This window comes from Kogia breviceps, chromosome 4 (genome assembly GCF_026419965.1).
Source record: "Kogia breviceps isolate mKogBre1 chromosome 4, mKogBre1 haplotype 1, whole genome shotgun sequence".
NCBI classification, from domain to species: Eukaryota; Metazoa; Chordata; class Mammalia; order Artiodactyla; family Physeteridae; genus Kogia; species Kogia breviceps.
The window spans coordinates 41,895,832-41,912,543 of NC_081313.1; the positions used below are offsets into that span (position 1 = coordinate 41,895,832).

The 16,712-nt window shown below is 41.3% G+C and overlaps 1 protein-coding gene across 1 annotated transcript; it reads left to right on the forward strand.

Moving 5' to 3' along the window:
• Window positions 1-8,054: 8,054 nt before the first annotated feature.
• LOC131755016 (granzyme A-like) lies at window positions 8,055-15,705 on the forward strand. Its single transcript, XM_059061141.2, has 5 exons — window positions 8,055-8,161; window positions 10,739-10,877; window positions 12,319-12,460; window positions 12,720-12,989; window positions 14,832-15,705. The coding sequence occupies exons 1-5, from the start codon at window positions 8,092-8,094 to the stop codon at window positions 14,991-14,993; spliced, it is 783 nt and encodes a 260-aa protein (XP_058917124.1). The 5' UTR covers window positions 8,055-8,091; the 3' UTR covers window positions 14,994-15,705.
• The last annotated feature ends 1,007 nt before the right edge of the window (window positions 15,706-16,712 follow it).

The following is a 16,712-nucleotide window of genomic DNA, read 5'->3' on the forward strand; positions in this document are numbered from 1 at the left end:
CAAGAGCCCACTAAATAGACTTGAGAAGAACAAACCATACAGTATCTCCAAAGGGCATCTTAGAGATTGAGAAGCAGCTGAAGAAAGCTATTCTGTAATCTAATCCTCTGTTATCACCAATATGTCTAAGGAAAAGAGACAGGAGGGACAGACCACTTTCTGAAAAAGGAGAGATAATGAAGAATCATTTGTCAGTGCTTATTGTTGCAGAATTATGGTATGCTGATTCTGGGGGCCTGATGTCAGCTCCTTTGAGAGAGACAGCACTTGATCAGCAAGGCGGAAGTCTTGCTGGAAGGAAATGTGATTTCAGATTCGGGGTATAGGAGTTAGGGGAGTTATAAAATCCTATCTAACCAAGCAATCTTCTGCCTTCAAGCTGATGTGCCTTGCGAAGAGAGAAGATGTGCCCAGAGCAAGTGAAAAATGCCATTCTTCTGTCACACGATAGTGTGCTAAATCTGCTCTCCATTTTAAGCATTACTCTCCTCCAAGTTTGGGTATGTGGGTTAGGCCTCCAGAGATTCAGCAAAGAGCAAACTGCAACATGGATTTTCAGGAGTGCCTCTCACCAACTCAAAGACATCAGCTCCAGCAATTCTGCGTTCCTCCCCACCCCGCCACCTCATCCCCAATTTTTTCCATTCTCATAAGCATATAAACGTGATTCTACCCTCCCCAGCTTAAAAAAAGAAAACAAGACTCCTTCTCCAGGCATTTCCCCCATTTCTCTGTTTTGCTCTATGTCAAAACTCCTCAAATGAGATGTCTATACTCCAATTTCTCTCCTTCCATTCTCTCTGAACCTGCAGTATGGCTTTTGCCCCACACTCTACAGAAACGGCTCGTCAAGGGCTTCATTTTGTTAAACCCAATGGTCAGTTTTCAGTCCCCTTTTACTTGCCTTCCCAGCAGTATTTGACACAGTGGAGCTCTTCCTCCTCTTTTTTTTTTTTTTTTTTTTTTGGTACGCGGGCCTCTCACTGTTGCGGCCTCTCCCATTGCAGAGCACAGGCTCCGGACGCACAAGGCCCAGCGGCCATGGCTCACAGGCCCAGCCACTCCACGGCATGTGGGACCCTCCCAGACCGGGGCACGAACCCGTGTCCCCTGCATCGGCAGGCGGACTCTCAACCACTGCGCCACCAGGGAAGCCCTCTTCCTCCTCTTTGAAGTGCTCTCTTCACTTGGTTTCCAGCACGTCACCCTCTCCTGGCCCTCCTCCTACTTCACAGGTCCCTCCTTCTCAGTGCCCATAGCTGGACCTCCTCTTCTCTTCTACCTCTTCATGCTGGGGTGACCCGCAGCTAAATCTGGGGACTTTTCTTCTCCATCCTCACTCTCTCTCCCATGACATTCAGGCTCTAAGACTCTGGAGATGGTACACCATCTACACGCTGATAATTCCTAATCTGTCTTCAGCGCAGACATCTCCCTAACTCCAGGCTGCTAGAGCCAGCTGCCTTACTCTAAAGCTCCACTTGGGTGTCTAGCAGACATCTGAAGCACCACCTGTCTGGAGAGGACCTCATATCTTCCCTTCCAAACCTGCGTCAACTCTAGACTTCCCCATTATTTCATGGCAGCTCCATCCTCCATCCTCCCCGTTGCTCAGACCAACGATTCTGGAGTCTTTTTGACTCTTCTTTTTTTCTTTCACTGCACATCCATTCTGCAAGGGAATATTACCTGCCAGAATATATCCAGAATATATTCAAAATATATCCAGAATCCGACTATATCTTGTGACCTCTGCTGCTACCTGCTGGGTCCAGCCCACCATCCTCTCTGTCCTAAATCACTGCAATCACCTCCTAACTTTCTCACTTCCTCCCTTTGCCCTCATGCAGTCTGCTCCCTGCAAGGCAGCCAAAGTGATCCTGTTCAGACACTTCAGCTCATGTCTCTCCCCTGCTCAAAGCCCAGCAATGGCTCCTGTTTCTCTTGGGGTCAAAGTCCCATGAGGCCCTCACAGTTCTGTCTCCAGCATTCCCCTGACTTCATTTCCTTCTGTGCTTCCCTCCCTCTCTTCTCTCGAGCCATGCTGGCCTTCCTGCTCTTCCTCATATGCACCAGGAACCCACTTAGGGCTTTTCCCCTATTCCTGGAAAGTTCCCCCCAATATCATCATGACTAGCACCCTACCATCTTCCAAATCTTTGCTGAAGTGTCACCTTCTCAACACACCTTCCTAAATTTCCCTGCTTAAAATCACATCGCGCACACATCCAATTCATGCTCCCTCCCCCTTACCCTGACCTTTATTTCTAGAGTTGACCCTTGAACAACAGCAGGGGTTAGGGGCACTGACCCTCTGGACAGCCGAAAATCCATGTATAACTTTATAGTTGGCCCTCCATACCCACGGTTCCGAATCTGCAGATTGAACCAACCTAGGATCAAGTAGCACTGTAGTGCTTATTTAGTGGGGAAAAAAAATCTACGTATAAGTGGACGCTCGAAGTTTAAACCCATGTTGTTCAAAGTACAGTGCCTGAAAGGCACACCCAGCAACCTCCACTCACTGAAACCCAGCGTGCATAAAGCTTATGCTGAAAGAACCCCAAGTGATCAAAACAGTGGTTTCAGAAATCACACCCTGGCCTTGTATATTCACTGACTGTTAAGCTTAGAAGGGCCCCAAAGAGCCCTTAGTCCAGCTCTCTCCCTCACTATGTAGAGAAGGATGCTGAAGGCTGGAGCGGTTCAGAAGCCTTACTTACAAGAAAATACCCTCTGAAATGTCAGTTTTCCTGCTCCTTCCCTCTCCAAGTCTAAATTTTCTCTTCTTTAAAATACGTAGAAATAGACATTTCTGTGCATCCAATGAGACAATTCCAAATATTGAATGCTTGTTACCTATCAGGCATTCAGCCCTGAGCAATCTCCCCCACCGAGAACACTGACACAACTTGTACAAGAAAGAACTGTACATTCTCTAAGCAGAAACCCAGCTACAGAAGCGATTCCTCTGCAGCCCTGACTGGAGAGCAAGAAGAGCAGTGAACCTGGGACAGACGTTCTGATCTTCACTCTGCCTGATACACCCCAGGACTCTGAAGGAACCATTCAAGCTCTCTGGGCCTTGGTTTCCTCAATTTGTCATGAGCGGAGTGGACAAGAACATCACCGTGTTCCAAAAGTTTGTCAATAAAATATCCTCTAACAGAGCCCTTTTCACAGACATGCAGAACAGATCTGAACTTCCCACGGTGCAATAAGGCCCTGCTCGAGCTGGAGTCTCTGCCTCGCTCACTCTACTCTGGCTGTGCCAATTTTCTTCTCTCAGTTCCACACACACACACACGCACGCACACACACGCACACACACACATGCACCAGGCTTTGTGCCCACCCATCTGCCCTCACACATACACTCTCACATACATCTCCATCCCCACAGGCACTCACATTCACACCTGCACACACACTCGCTCCCCACAAACTAGGTTTTCTCAGGTTGGCATCTTTTCATCCGGCAGGTCTGGGCTTTAACATGTCAGCTGCTCATCTTCTCTGAGACAGACCGTCCCTTAGGATTCTTCATTTCAGCACCCAAGTTTTTTCCTTTATGCTACTTACAACAATTTAAAATCATTTCACATGTTTATAAATTTCTTCCTTAGTAGACTCTATGCTCCATAATGGCAAAGATTAAATCTGTTTTATTCACCTTTGCTTCTTATCCCCAGCATTTAGCACCGTGTCTGATACCTGAGAGGCATTCAATACATATTTATGTAATGTATCAATCGATATGATTCCAGGCCTTTTCCCCAATAGCTGATTCCCTCCTCTATGACCATGGAAAGAGGACAGCAAATTCAAATACAAATGCATGTAACAGCATGCATTGCTCTCTTGAAAAATATCGATTCATTGAGTTATGTAGATTTTTCCAAATGTTGACACATTCATTGCACAGTATTTTTTAAAATACATTTGTGAATATCACTACCATCTCATTGGGAAAGTCCTTAAGTGTTGGGAAGATGTCAAGCTCGTGATAGCAGATACAGGCGTTCCCAAAATTCTAATTTTCACTAGAAAGCTCTAATTTTATCATTAGCAACACATTGCCAATTGCTTTCTATAAAGTGACAGGCTCACTTCGTTCATGTTTGAGAAAATGTCTGTCAAATACCCATGTCTGAATAATCATATTTTGTCTGTTAGCATTCTTTCAAATTAAAATAGTATTCCATGAAAGAGATAGATAAGTTCACAGCTCAACCAGTTGCACCAGTGCTTTTCCCAAAAGCAACCATTGTACTTTAATGTGTAGCCAATGTGCTTCATGCATATTTTGCACAGTTCCCACATCACAGAGAATATTAAAGAGACATTTACTACAGGGTAAAGATGTGTTAAATGTTTTTTTCAATTTTCCTGTTTCTACTGTCTCATCAAAGACATTCTTTTTTTTAAAATTTTTATTAGAGAATGGTTGCTTTACAATGTTGTGTTAGCCTCCACTGCACAACAAAATGAATCAGCCAAACACATGAATATATCCCCTCCTTTTTGGACTTCCCTCCCATTTAGGTTACCACAGTGCATTAGGTGGTCTTCCCTGTGCTATACAGTATGTTCCCATCAGTTGTCAAAGAAATTCTTAGTTGAAACTGGTTTTCTCTTCTAAGAGTGTCTGACAATGAAGAATACAGTGACTATTAGTACAGTTTGGTGCTACTGCACTGATTTGTGTTAAGGCACCAGCAGTTTTATCCATCTTTCCCTTTGTGACATCAGTGAAAATGTCAACACACAGATGAAAAAGCAACACCTTAGTATTATCATGAAAATAATTTTAATCTTGCAGACTCCTGAAAAGGTTTCAGGAGCCCCTAGGGGTTCACTAACCACACTTTGAGAACTACTGGCTTACAATATTGCAATGGCTCATTCACAGTTGGAATAAATTAAAATTTTTCCCAAGAACGTAAGTAAATAGCCTTAATACACAATTTTTAGAATTTATGCTTTAAAGTCAAAACATCTTGAAAAAGATTGTTAGAATGAACAAAGTTAGTGGGAAAGTTAGTAGACACACACTTTTCAATTTCAAAACTTTCTACAAAACCTCAGTAATCAAGATAGTGTGACACTGGCATAAGGATATATGCCAATACAGTACTGACACAAGGACAGATAATGCTGTAAATTGAGAGTCCAGAAATAAACTCTAATGTTTATGGAAAACTGAATTTTGACAAAGGGATCAAGACAATTCCTTGGGAAAGAATAGTCTTTTTAAGAAATAATTCTTGGACAAATGAATATCCACATGCAAGGGAATGAAGTTGGACCCCTACCTCAAACCACACACAAAAATTAATTTTAACCAGACAAAATTTTAATTAAAAAGGTGACCTAAATGTAAGAAACAAAACTATAACACTCTCAGAAGAAAATCTAAGAGTAAATCTCTGTGATCTTGGGTTAGTCAGTGATTTTTTTAGATGTGAAACTAAAGGCACAAGTGATAAAAGAGATGGATAAGTTGGACTTCATCAAAATTTAAAACTTTTGTGCTTCCAAAAGACACCATCAAGAGAAATAAAAGACAACCCACAGACTGGGAGAAAATATTTGGAAATCGTTTATTTTATAAGGGACTCATATCCAGAACATATAAAGAACACTTACAACTCAATAATAAAAAGACAAATAAGTCAGTCAAAAAACAAGCAACATTTTTGGATAGCCATTTCTCCAAATAAGATATACAAATAGCTAGGAAGCACATGAAAAGAAACTCAACATTAGTCATTATTCATTACAGAAATGCAAATCAAGATCACAATAAGAAACTGCTTCACACCCCCTAGAATAGCAATTATAAAAAATAATACTAACAGCAAGCACTGGCAATAATTTAGAAACCTGGAACCTTCATTGTTGATGGGAATGTAAAATGATGCAGCCACTTTGGAGAATAGTTTAGAAGTTCCTCAAGATGTTAAACATAGCTACAATATGACCCAGTAATCCTGCTCCTAGGTTTATGCCCACACCCCAAATTGAAAACGTATGTCCACACAAAAATTTGTACATAAATGTTCATAGCAGCATTATTCATAATAGGTAAAAAGTAGAAACAACCCAAATGTATATCAGCTGCTGAAATGGTAAATAAAATGTGACATTTCCATATGATGGAATATTATTTGGCAATAAAAAGGAATAAAATACTAATACATGCTACAATATGGATGAACCTCAAAAGCATTATTGCTAAGTGAAAGAAGTCAGTCACAAAAGACCACATATTATACGATTCCATTTATACGAAATGTCCAAAATAGGCAAGTCTAAGGAGACAGAAAGTAGATTAGGGGTTGTCTAGGGCAGGGGAGTGGGGGAAAGAGGGTAATGCAGAGTGACTGCTAATGACTATGAGGCTTCTTCAGGGAATGATAAAAATGTACCAGAATCAGATTATGGTGATGGTTACACAACTCTAGAAATACACTAAAAGCCATTGAATTATACATTTCAAACGAGTGAACTTGATGGTATGTAAATTATATCTCAGAAAGCTGTTAAAAGTCAACATGAGACTAGGAAAGGTAACCACAGTCACATAAAAAGAAACAGAATTATCAATGTTTCCTTTAGGAAATTTTCAGTAGCTATAGTCAATTAAAATTTGATTATTTTTAAAGTCTGCACTAAAATTATTCACCAAAAACAGAAGCAGGGGGCTTCACTGGTGGCGCAGTGGTTGAGAGTCCACCTGCCGATGCAGGGGACACGGGTTCGTGCCCCGGTCCGGGAAGATCCCACATGCCGCGGAGCGGCTGGGCCCGTGAGCCATGGCCGCTGAGCCTGAGCGTCCGTAGCCTGTGCTCCGCAACGGGAGAGGCCACAACGGTGAGAGGCCCACATACCGCAAAAAAAAAAAAAAAAAAAAAAAAAAAAACAGAAGCAGGGTATCCCACTGCTTTACTGAAAATGATTCATCTTTGATGCGCCAGTAATATCTGGGAAAAGGAAACACAGGTGTCTCAGTAGGGTTTCCTTTCAAGGTCATGTGACTTCTGCAAAAGCAACTTCTGAGTCTGAAGTCATCGGGGTGTTAATTCTGAGGATGGCTGGTTAACACCAAACATCCTAATCGAACGTATGACCATATACATGTCATATAATAAAGACCACATCCTCAGCTCAGAAAAAGAGCTAAAGGCATTTCTAATAGAAAGCATACTGAATACTGTTCCTTCAGGGACTGAGGATGATCCTTCTTAGAGTGAGATACTTTCCTTACTGGAACAAAATAGCCATGTCTGACTCCCATTTTCCTTTCTTAGCTAAATCCAGAAAGAAGGAAGAAAGGAAGGATCGGAGGGAGAGACAGGAAGGGAGGAAGGAAGGAGCAACTCAGAGATACTTCCATATGTCTAAAGTTGTAAAATCAAATGATCAGGGGAAGCACGATCAGGGGACTGGAAAGAGCCAACCCTCCCTACCCCCCAACCTCTGTCCCCACCTGCCAAACTCCAGACAGGGCCACAATAAGTTACCCTCCACAAAGTGGGGAAGGAAAATCCAGGCAGGAGCTTATGAATAAATAAGCCTCCATCCTATATTTCCACGTGCCCTTGGCTGATTAATCCTTACAAAATCCAAGGAGATGACTAGAAAGACACTTGGTTGGTGACCAACTTTTAGGTGACCAATTTAAAGTCTCTAAGTTAAGTCTTTAAAGAGCTTTCATTTGTGGATAGAAAAGATAATGTTGCTGCTGATGAAAACTAGAATCCTCGAAATCTCAGCTGAAACATTTGGAGTCTCTTCTTGTATGCTATGTGCTGATGGCAACGAGGGCCCATTGCCCCCACCCGCTCTGTAGAAGTGCAACCCTCTCCCCTCAGCAATCCTAGCCAAGGAAAGCATGCCCGCGGATGAGTGATTACTCACTGTTCTCACTTGTGGGTTTTTGGGGTTTGTTTTTTTCCTAATACTCAACTTTGAAATTGGAAAGAAAGCAAAGAAACCACATCCTTTGTACTCTCGATATATAAATAAGAGCCAGTCAAGAACTGAAAACAGATTTTCACATTGATTGATGTGGGGACACCAGCCACAATGAGGAACTCCTCTACCTTTCTGGCAGCCACTCTCTCAATGGTCATTTTTCTCCTTCTAATTCCTGAAGGTAAGACTGATTCTTGTCATTTCCATTATAGCAATTAAGCAAAACGGAGCAGATTCTTAGCTAAGTGTACTAAGAGGAGATTTTTTTTCTCGCAAGCCTTAACATTCTTTCTTGGATTCTACATATATCTTTATTTTAGAAAGAAAAGCATCCTTCTTTCTTCTTTACAATTCCTTTACAAAAGCTAATAGAACCACCAGAGCTGCCAACTTGTGGCTTGAAAACTGCCAAAAAGGACACTGTAAAAACAAGTAAACAAACAAAAAGTTCTTAAGTTAGGAAAACAAATAGGACCTTTCAGGGAAGGAATAGGGGTGCCTCAGCCTTTCTTGCTGCAGAAAATGCATAGATAGCATTAATGACAAAATCAACTATACTTCAATAATAAGTAAATAGATAATTTTTTTAAACCTGACCTAGACACACCCCAAGAATCAGGAATGATTCAAATATTTATCAATATTTCTCTAGGTTAGTGTGTCCTTGGGAATACATTAGGACATTGGGAGCATCCCCATATTGACTCTTTGGAAGTGCTATAGTATTTTGTATTAAGCTTATTCTTTGATGTACTAAGTAGTAACCAACTTGCCTGGTTTTGTGTGAGTTGCACATGCATCAGTTTGAAATGCTGCAAAAGTCATGGGATTATCACTAGAAGGGTAATAGCCCCTGGGTAGCTCTAGATGTTCCTTAAAAACTTTCTAGGCAGTGAAAAGCACTCTGGGGCTAGGCTGAACTGTGCTGACAAGTGTGGAGCAGCCATGGGTTTTCCCCACATTCTGGCAGCTTTTGGAGATGGAAGTGGTGAGCAGGGGCTGATGCAACAACCTATCTCACCAAAAATTCCCAAGGAAGTTCTCCGGTTTATCTTGCACCTAAAAGTTTTAGAAATAAGGTTGTAGGGCATTAGAAACAAAAGGGTAGGCAGAGTACTATAAGTATGGCGTAGCACGACTATGTTCGGGCATGTTAAATCCTCCACAACAGTGAAAACAGAGCAGATTAAAAAAATCCAATCATATCTTTTCTTCAAAGGAAACAACAAAAGCAACTTACTCTTTATTTCCTGTGGTCAGAGAGAGCAATGTGGGTCCCTAAAAGGAACAGACACAGCAAAGCAAGACTTGATGCTCTAGACAGAAGGTCTCAATCCTTCTTCATGTTAGAATCCTCTGGAGGGTTTGAAACAATGCTGATATCCCAGCCCCAGTGATTTTAATTTATTGTGATTCTGGGTGGGAACCAAGAATTGATAGTTTTAAAAGCTTCTCACCTGCTCAAAATCCTATTCCCAAATCCTAGGATGTGGGATATGGGGGACTTTTACTGAGGTGGTATGTGTGCTCACCAAACACAGGACTCTGCAAAACGAAGTATTATATTGAGTTTATGATTTCTGCAGCCCAGACAGTCCAAAGATGCATCTTTGAAATCCATCTATTTGTGATACACCCCAGGAAAATTGAGACGTAGGTGAAGTTATCTTGGTTTCTCTAGGTTCCTTATCCTTTTACTTCTAGAGCCTAGGACTTCCCTTTCCCAACTCCCTTCTGGAAACGAGAGCCCTTCTGGGCACCCACTTCCCCTTCCCCCACTCTCATCACTTACACCTCATTGTAAATCTGGCAATGAGTGAGCTTTAACAATGGAGTAACAGGCACTGTGCCCTATTGAAGGAAACCGGAGTCCCAGCCAATGGTCAGGAGAAATGTTTGGGGAGAATCCAAGAACATCCGGTGTAGGAAGGTGGTGCTGAGAGTATATCACATGGGCACAAGATCCTCTCAACCAACATGTATGGTTTGCCTTGTGCTTTGGTCTCACTGTTCGCTAATAGTGAATCTCTACTCTTGTTCTATCACCAGAGAAATTTGACTAAGGCAGAATTCTCTCCCTATAGCATCTTCTCTCCTCTCTTCATTGGAAAGGGGATTAGATTAAACCATGTAGTTCAGTCTGGAGATTGAAGGGGAGCTTCAGGTGCAAAAGATATTATTCTCTCAATTTATGAATGAGAAGAGTGCAAATTTCAATAAGCAAAAGTCTCACAATGACCAAAGAACTCAAGGGTAGGGTCATAGCTAAAAGGTACTAATATCATTTTGTAAGCTGTGGGGTTTTGCAAAGGCTTGGTGGTTTTCAAGCTTCTAAAAGCCACTGTGCTTCCCCAAATTAATACTTAGCCAGAAAGGGAGAGGTGTGGGAGAGCACTCAAAGGTGTCCTCATCACCAGCAGCTCCTCGTGCACCTGTTACTGGTATAAACCCATGCACAGTTGTCTGCCTTTGCAAGCCCTGAGGCCTGAGGTCAGCGGTTGTGACAGATTTCCAGACTGACAATCCCTGGAATGGCCAACGTCATGGTTTCTGTGGATGAAAGAGCAGGACCTTCTCCGAAAGTCCAGCAGGAATGGGATTTACGTTCAGATATCTGAAATCCACATGAAGATGGAGAGGATGCTCGCATCTCCCCTCCTCTCTAAGTGGGAAATGCATGTCTAGTCTTAGAAACATGGCTTTAGGTAGAACTCTTTGGAAGGGTCACTGATATGACTTGTCTTTTTCTTTTTAACAGATCTCTGTGTAAAAATTATTGGAGGAAATCAAGTGGCTCCTCATTCAAGACCCTACATGGTGCTACTTCAAGGGAAAAATATCTGTGCCGGGGCTTTGATTGCAAAAGACTGGGTATTGACTGCAGCTCACTGTAACCTGTAAGTGCTTGGGTTTAAAAAACATTTGTGGAGATATTCTAACTTGGGGGAATATTAATGAAGAGAGTAAATACCACTAAAGCTACAGGATCTTTACATCACTTACATCTTTGACAACTTGCTTTACCCCAAAAGGGAGTTGAGCCCAGACTCAGCCCCAATGAATCAGACCAATGAGGAAGCAGCATCCAGAGCTCTTTCAGAAGATCTCCCCTAGAGCCACCCGGCTCAGGTACTGTAAGTCTTTGCTTCTGATCTTGACTTCATGATGGTGCGGAAGGGTGAAAATTTCAGTGTCCCCTCAGGGGCCTGAGCACCACTGTCAAGTAGAGAAAACTTCTTTTGAATGCCTTCCTGTTTCTCTTATGAACTTCTCGCACCTTCAGCCATCTCTTAACCACCGTCAACCACTGCCTCCAAACCTCTTCCAGGGCTGGTCTTTTCTCCGCTCCCTAAATCAAGCCTCTAAACCTGGGCTGTCTATTATGATAGCCACTATCATGTTGGCTATGTAAATTACCTATGGCTATATACATTTACATTAATTAAAGTTAAATCAAATTACAAATTTAGGTCCTCGGTCTCACTGGCCACATTTCAAGTCCTCAGTAGCCTACACGGGGCTCCATATTGAACAGTGCAGATTTATAGAACATTTCATCATCAAAGTATAGTCTACTGAAAGCACTGTTCTAATGTCTTAAGTGAGACTAATATAAGCTGTGTAATGGAAAAACAGCAATGTGAATATATGGTTGGTGTAGTTTATACACTAAGTTGTGACTGATAATGGCCTTCATCATTAATGCATCAGAGAGTATCTTGATTTTATTAACCAAAATGAACCTTTAACATGGAGTAATAAAAGGAAAGAATGCTGGGACCCTCCTGCAGACCACCATCCCCTCAAACACACACTCAATGCCATGCAAATAGGGTCTTCCACTAAGCAATCTATCTCTGAAAGTTTTCCCATTTAAGTCTGCTGTTCTCTTACAAAGATTTCTTCAGTGCATTAGTCTACAACTATCGAGTGTATTTTGCTTTTGTCTCTAGACTACTGAGACCTCTGTTTTCCAGTCATCTGCAACCTGATTCTCTATTACAACTAAAGGAAGGTTGAGGGGACAGCAGTAAAACCCCAATAAAGATCCCAAGACTTGGCTTAGCTGCCATGGAATTCTCTTATCATTTGTTTTTCAATGAAACTAGTTTAGCTTGTTATAAATATGCTGCAGGTGATCATGATGATAATGGTATTGATAAATTCATAAACAATTCACTTTTTATCCTTTAAAGTACAAATTTTTTCTGAGCCACAAACAATTATTTTCACAGCAAGCATATTTACAAATGGGACAATGAAACTGATCAGCACATAATATGCTCAGCTTCTGATTTAAAGAGTAAACCAAATTAACCGTGTTGTGTCTGTTTTCAGGGAGAGAAGATCCCAGATCGTTCTTGGGGCTCACTCAATAACCAAGAAAGAGCCTGAAAAACAGATCATGTTCGTTAAGAAAGAGTTTCCCTATCCATGCTATGACCAGGACACGCATGAGGGTGATCTTAAACTTCTAAAGGTACGAACATTTGATTATAGTTTTGATTGACTTAAAAGTCATAGAAGCGCCTACAGTCTGGCCACCTACATGGAAATCTTTCTCAGTGCCCTGATAGCTACAGACTGTAGCTGCGTAAGGGGGTGGGGTGGGGGCGGTCCCTGAGGGTTGGGCTAGAATTTAAATAAAAATGTGAAATTTTTATTTTTTTAAATTCATTTTTATTGGATGAAATTCTTAATTATCTCATTCTGTTAACTTTTTGCTTGTCTTCCAACAGCTGAACAAAAAAGCAACAATTAATAAAAACGTGGCTATCCTTCCTCTCCCTAAATTGGGGGATGATGTGAAACCGGGAACTATGTGTCAAGTTGCAGGGTGGGGTATGTTTCACAATAATTCACCTCAGTCTGATATTTTGAGAGAGGTCAATGTCACCGTCATAGACAGAAAAATCTGCAACGATCAAAGGCACTATAATTATAACCCTGTGATTGGACTGAATATGATTTGTGCCGGAAGCCTTCACGGTGGAAGAGACTCCTGCAATGTAAGTAAAATAAGATCCCAAACTCTAGCTGTTGGGTTAAGTCATGCAGATGTAGAGAACGTGAAGTCACTCTTTGTCTTTTCCTGACATTGGCTTCTACAGCGTCCTAGTACTTTTAAAAAGAAGTTTGATAAAACTCCAGTCAAATTAATTAATGTTCTCAGCTCAGGTGAGTTGTTCATCATAAACCATGCTAGTGCCTGGGCTGAACTACTACATCTTCTTGATTTTATATTGAAAACCACTAAGAAGCTATTTTTTCTCATTTTTCATATTAACATATATAGATCTAAACTGAAAAATATATAACACTGAGGAGAGCTGAAGTCAGGGTTCCTCTAGGGCCTTCAGTACGTTTTCCCCATCTGAGCACCCCCCAAAAATTCCTCTACCCTCTAACCAGGTAAGTCTGAAATGCTTGCATTCCCAAGACAGACTGAAGATCTCCAGGGTAAACCCCATAGCTTCCTAGAGCTGAGCTCAAACCCCCCGGAAACAACTTCCAAGCATGATCCCTTCCAAAGTACACACAAGCCTCCCTACCATATGCCCTGAGAAGGGCTGGGACTGGGCCCTGCTTAAAGATAGAAGAACCCCTGACAAAGGTTTAAGCTCTGAGCACTGGTTTGTCACTTCTCACTTCACTGGGATGGAGCTGAGCCCTCAGAGCCTTGCATTTGCAGAACTCTGTGTACAAGCCTCAATAGCCCTTCATCCGGCACCACCCATCCTCCCTAAAGCCAGAAACAGCCAATCTGGCCAATCTCTAGATCTTAAATACATTTAAATATGCTGATTCTAAAATTCCTTGAGAGAATACAAGGTCACATATTGGGTGGCTCACGTGCAAGAACAAAGCATGATTTACAGCTAACTGAAGCCTCCCTCCTCATGGAACCAGGCAGTTTCCAAAGTGTTATCACTGACTTCCAGGAGCATCCATCTAGCATCAGATGCTCAAAGGAGACTCAGGAGGAAAAGCAAAGAATAATGTAAATTCCACAAGAGCAGTACTTTTTGTCTATTTTGTTCACTGATTTAGTCCTAGTGTCTAGAAGACTTCAAGGCACATGGAAGGTGCTCCATAAATATTGACTAAATGAACGATGTTTGCTAGAGAAGAATGGTGTTTGTGGGAGTTTGAAGGAATTGACCTCCAAGGTCTAATTTTAATGTTCATTGATACTATATAGGGTGATAGACTGGCAGATTAATAACACAACTTTTAAAATGTAATTTTCTCTTCAGTGATTACTGTATTGATGAGTTGAATTTTATTTTGAGCCTTTCACATTCCATACACTCTTTAGAGATACTGTTGTACAACTTATTTCATTAAATGTTTCTTTCCCATTAAAAAAAAAAAGGAGACTCGAGGTAGCAATTTCTGTCTATTTGAGAAGGGGAAGGAAAAGGTTGCTTTGGTTTTGTTCCTTCGGGAAGACAATTATCTGCTGGAGGAACTAGAAAACATGGCTTTTATTCTTTGCCTCAGTGGCCAATCTGCATTTGACTATTTTATCCCTTGAGTTATTAAACATTTTGAGAAAGTGACAAACAGGAGAGTTTCTAAAGCAGGGAATTTGTCTCAAAGTTAGTGGATTACACAAACAATAATACAAGTTTCATTTCAATTTTCACCACTTCATAAACAAACCGAGAAAACCAATTTGAACATATTATTGAATATTCCCAAACATTTTCGTTTTTAAAGCGCTAATTGTCAAGTAAGTCAAGGTTGGTCTTAACTTCACTTTAAGTGCTCCACATACATGGAATTTCTTCCATTCTGCTAGTGGTCATATTTGATGCTGGTCTTCATCATTCATCGTTTTCCCCCAGGGAGATTCTGGAAGCCCTTTGATATGTGAAGGCATTTTCAGAGGCATCACTGCCTTTGGCATTCCAGGGAAATGCGGAGACCCTCGAGGACCTGGCGTCTATATTCTCCTCTCAAAGAAACACCTCAGCTGGATAGCTAAGACTATGAAACATGCAGTTTAGATAACCGTATTTCATTTCATTTGCTGTTACTTCTTTTTTTTTAATTTTTATTAGAGTATAGTTGATTTACAATGATGTATTAGTTTCAGGGATACAGGAAAGTGAATCAGTTATTCATATACATATATTCACTCCTTTTTTTTAGATTCTTTTCCCATATAGGCCATTACAGAGTATTGAGTAGAGTACCCTGTACTATACAGCAGATTCTTATTAGTTATCTGTTTTATATATAGTAGTGTATATATATCAGTCCCAATCTCCCAATTTATTCCCCCGCCCCTTATCCCCTGGTAACCATAAGTTTGTTTTCTACATCCATGACTCTACTTCTGTTTTATAAATAAGTTCATTTGTACCCCCCTTTTAAAAAAGATTCCACATATAAGCGATATCATATGATATTTGTCTTTCTGTGTCTGAGTTACTTCACTCAGTACAGCAATCTCTAGGTCCATCCATGTTGCTGCGAATAGCATTATTTTGTTCCTTTTTATGGCTGAGTAATATTCCATTGTATATATGTACCACACCTTTCTCCATTCCTCTGTTGATGGACATTTAGGTTGCTTCCATGTCCTGGCTATTGTAAGCAGTGCTGCAATGAACATTGAGGTGCATATATCTTTCTGAATTATGGTTTTCTCCAGGTATATGCCCACTGCTGTCATGTCTTAATTTTATCATAAATAAAATCAATTTGTATCACTGTACTTGTTGCTCTCCTATAACTTTAGCAGGCAGATCTCCACCAGCAAGGTGAACCAGAGTAATATAGAGACCTTGTGGATAATGCAAAGGAGAGATCAGGGACCAATATCACCTGTGTTATCCATGTGACAAGTGACATGCAAACTTGGCTTGAATTATTCACTTCACTGATTCAGTGGGGCCCAGCAGGAGGGACACTAAGGTCAGTCTGCCTAGTAACAAGTACAGTGAAGGGCTCAGCAATTCTGCAAGAAACGGAAACAGCCAGTCTGGAGCGTTTAGATTAAAAGGAAATGTTTGCCTTTCAGAGGCCATTGTTTCACATCAACACCTGCTATTCAGATTTATATGTAAGAACCTGAGTCGATGGGAGTAGAAACAGAAAATGCCTTACAGTATTTTCCAAAGGCAGGTGAGAAACAAATTAAAATTCTAGGGGATATTAATGAGGCACTTAGCTAGCCATAAAAAGGATATAAGGAAAGTCAGCCTCCTTTCTCAGTAGTTTGAATTTAAGCCTTGGATTATCTAGGTGATTTCTTGGTTCCCCTTGTCCTTGAGTCTGGATAGGTCCAATCAACATGGGGGTTACAGTGATTGCCATCTCATACTAGGGAGTGAGTGTTGAATCGTGGCCTGAAATTTTCCTTTGGGAAAAAACTCAAGATATTTAGTCAGCGTATTGAACTTAGTGGATAGTCATCAGCCCAGTAGCCACTTCAAGATGAGATTATGTGAACAGGTTCCTTTGATTTCCATCAGTTCCTTTTGGAATATAAATCTTATATGTGTGTGCATGTATACATACATACACACACACACGGTATATCCCAACTAAGAACATACAGCAACACTAAGAGACAGCTTCTTTTTTTTTTTTTTTTTTTTTTTTTTGTGGTACGCGGGCCTCTCACTGCCGTGGCCGCTCCCGCTGCGGAGCACAGGCTCCCAACACGCAGGCCCAGCGGCCATGGCTCACGGGCCCAGCCGCTCCGCGGCAGGTGGGAT

Bases quoted from the DNA above. Each gene is read 5' to 3' on its own strand.
- LOC131755016 (XM_059061141.2), top strand. From the start codon at position 8,092: ATGAGGAACTCCTCTACCTTTCTGGCAGCCACTCTCTCAATGGTCATT. The intron at 8,162-10,738 runs GTAAGACTGATT...TCTTTTTAACAG, and splicing joins TCTCCTTCTAATTCCTGAAG to ATCTCTGTGTAAAAATTATT. The intron at 12,461-12,719 runs GTACGAACATTT...GTCTTCCAACAG, and splicing joins GTGATCTTAAACTTCTAAAG to CTGAACAAAAAAGCAACAAT.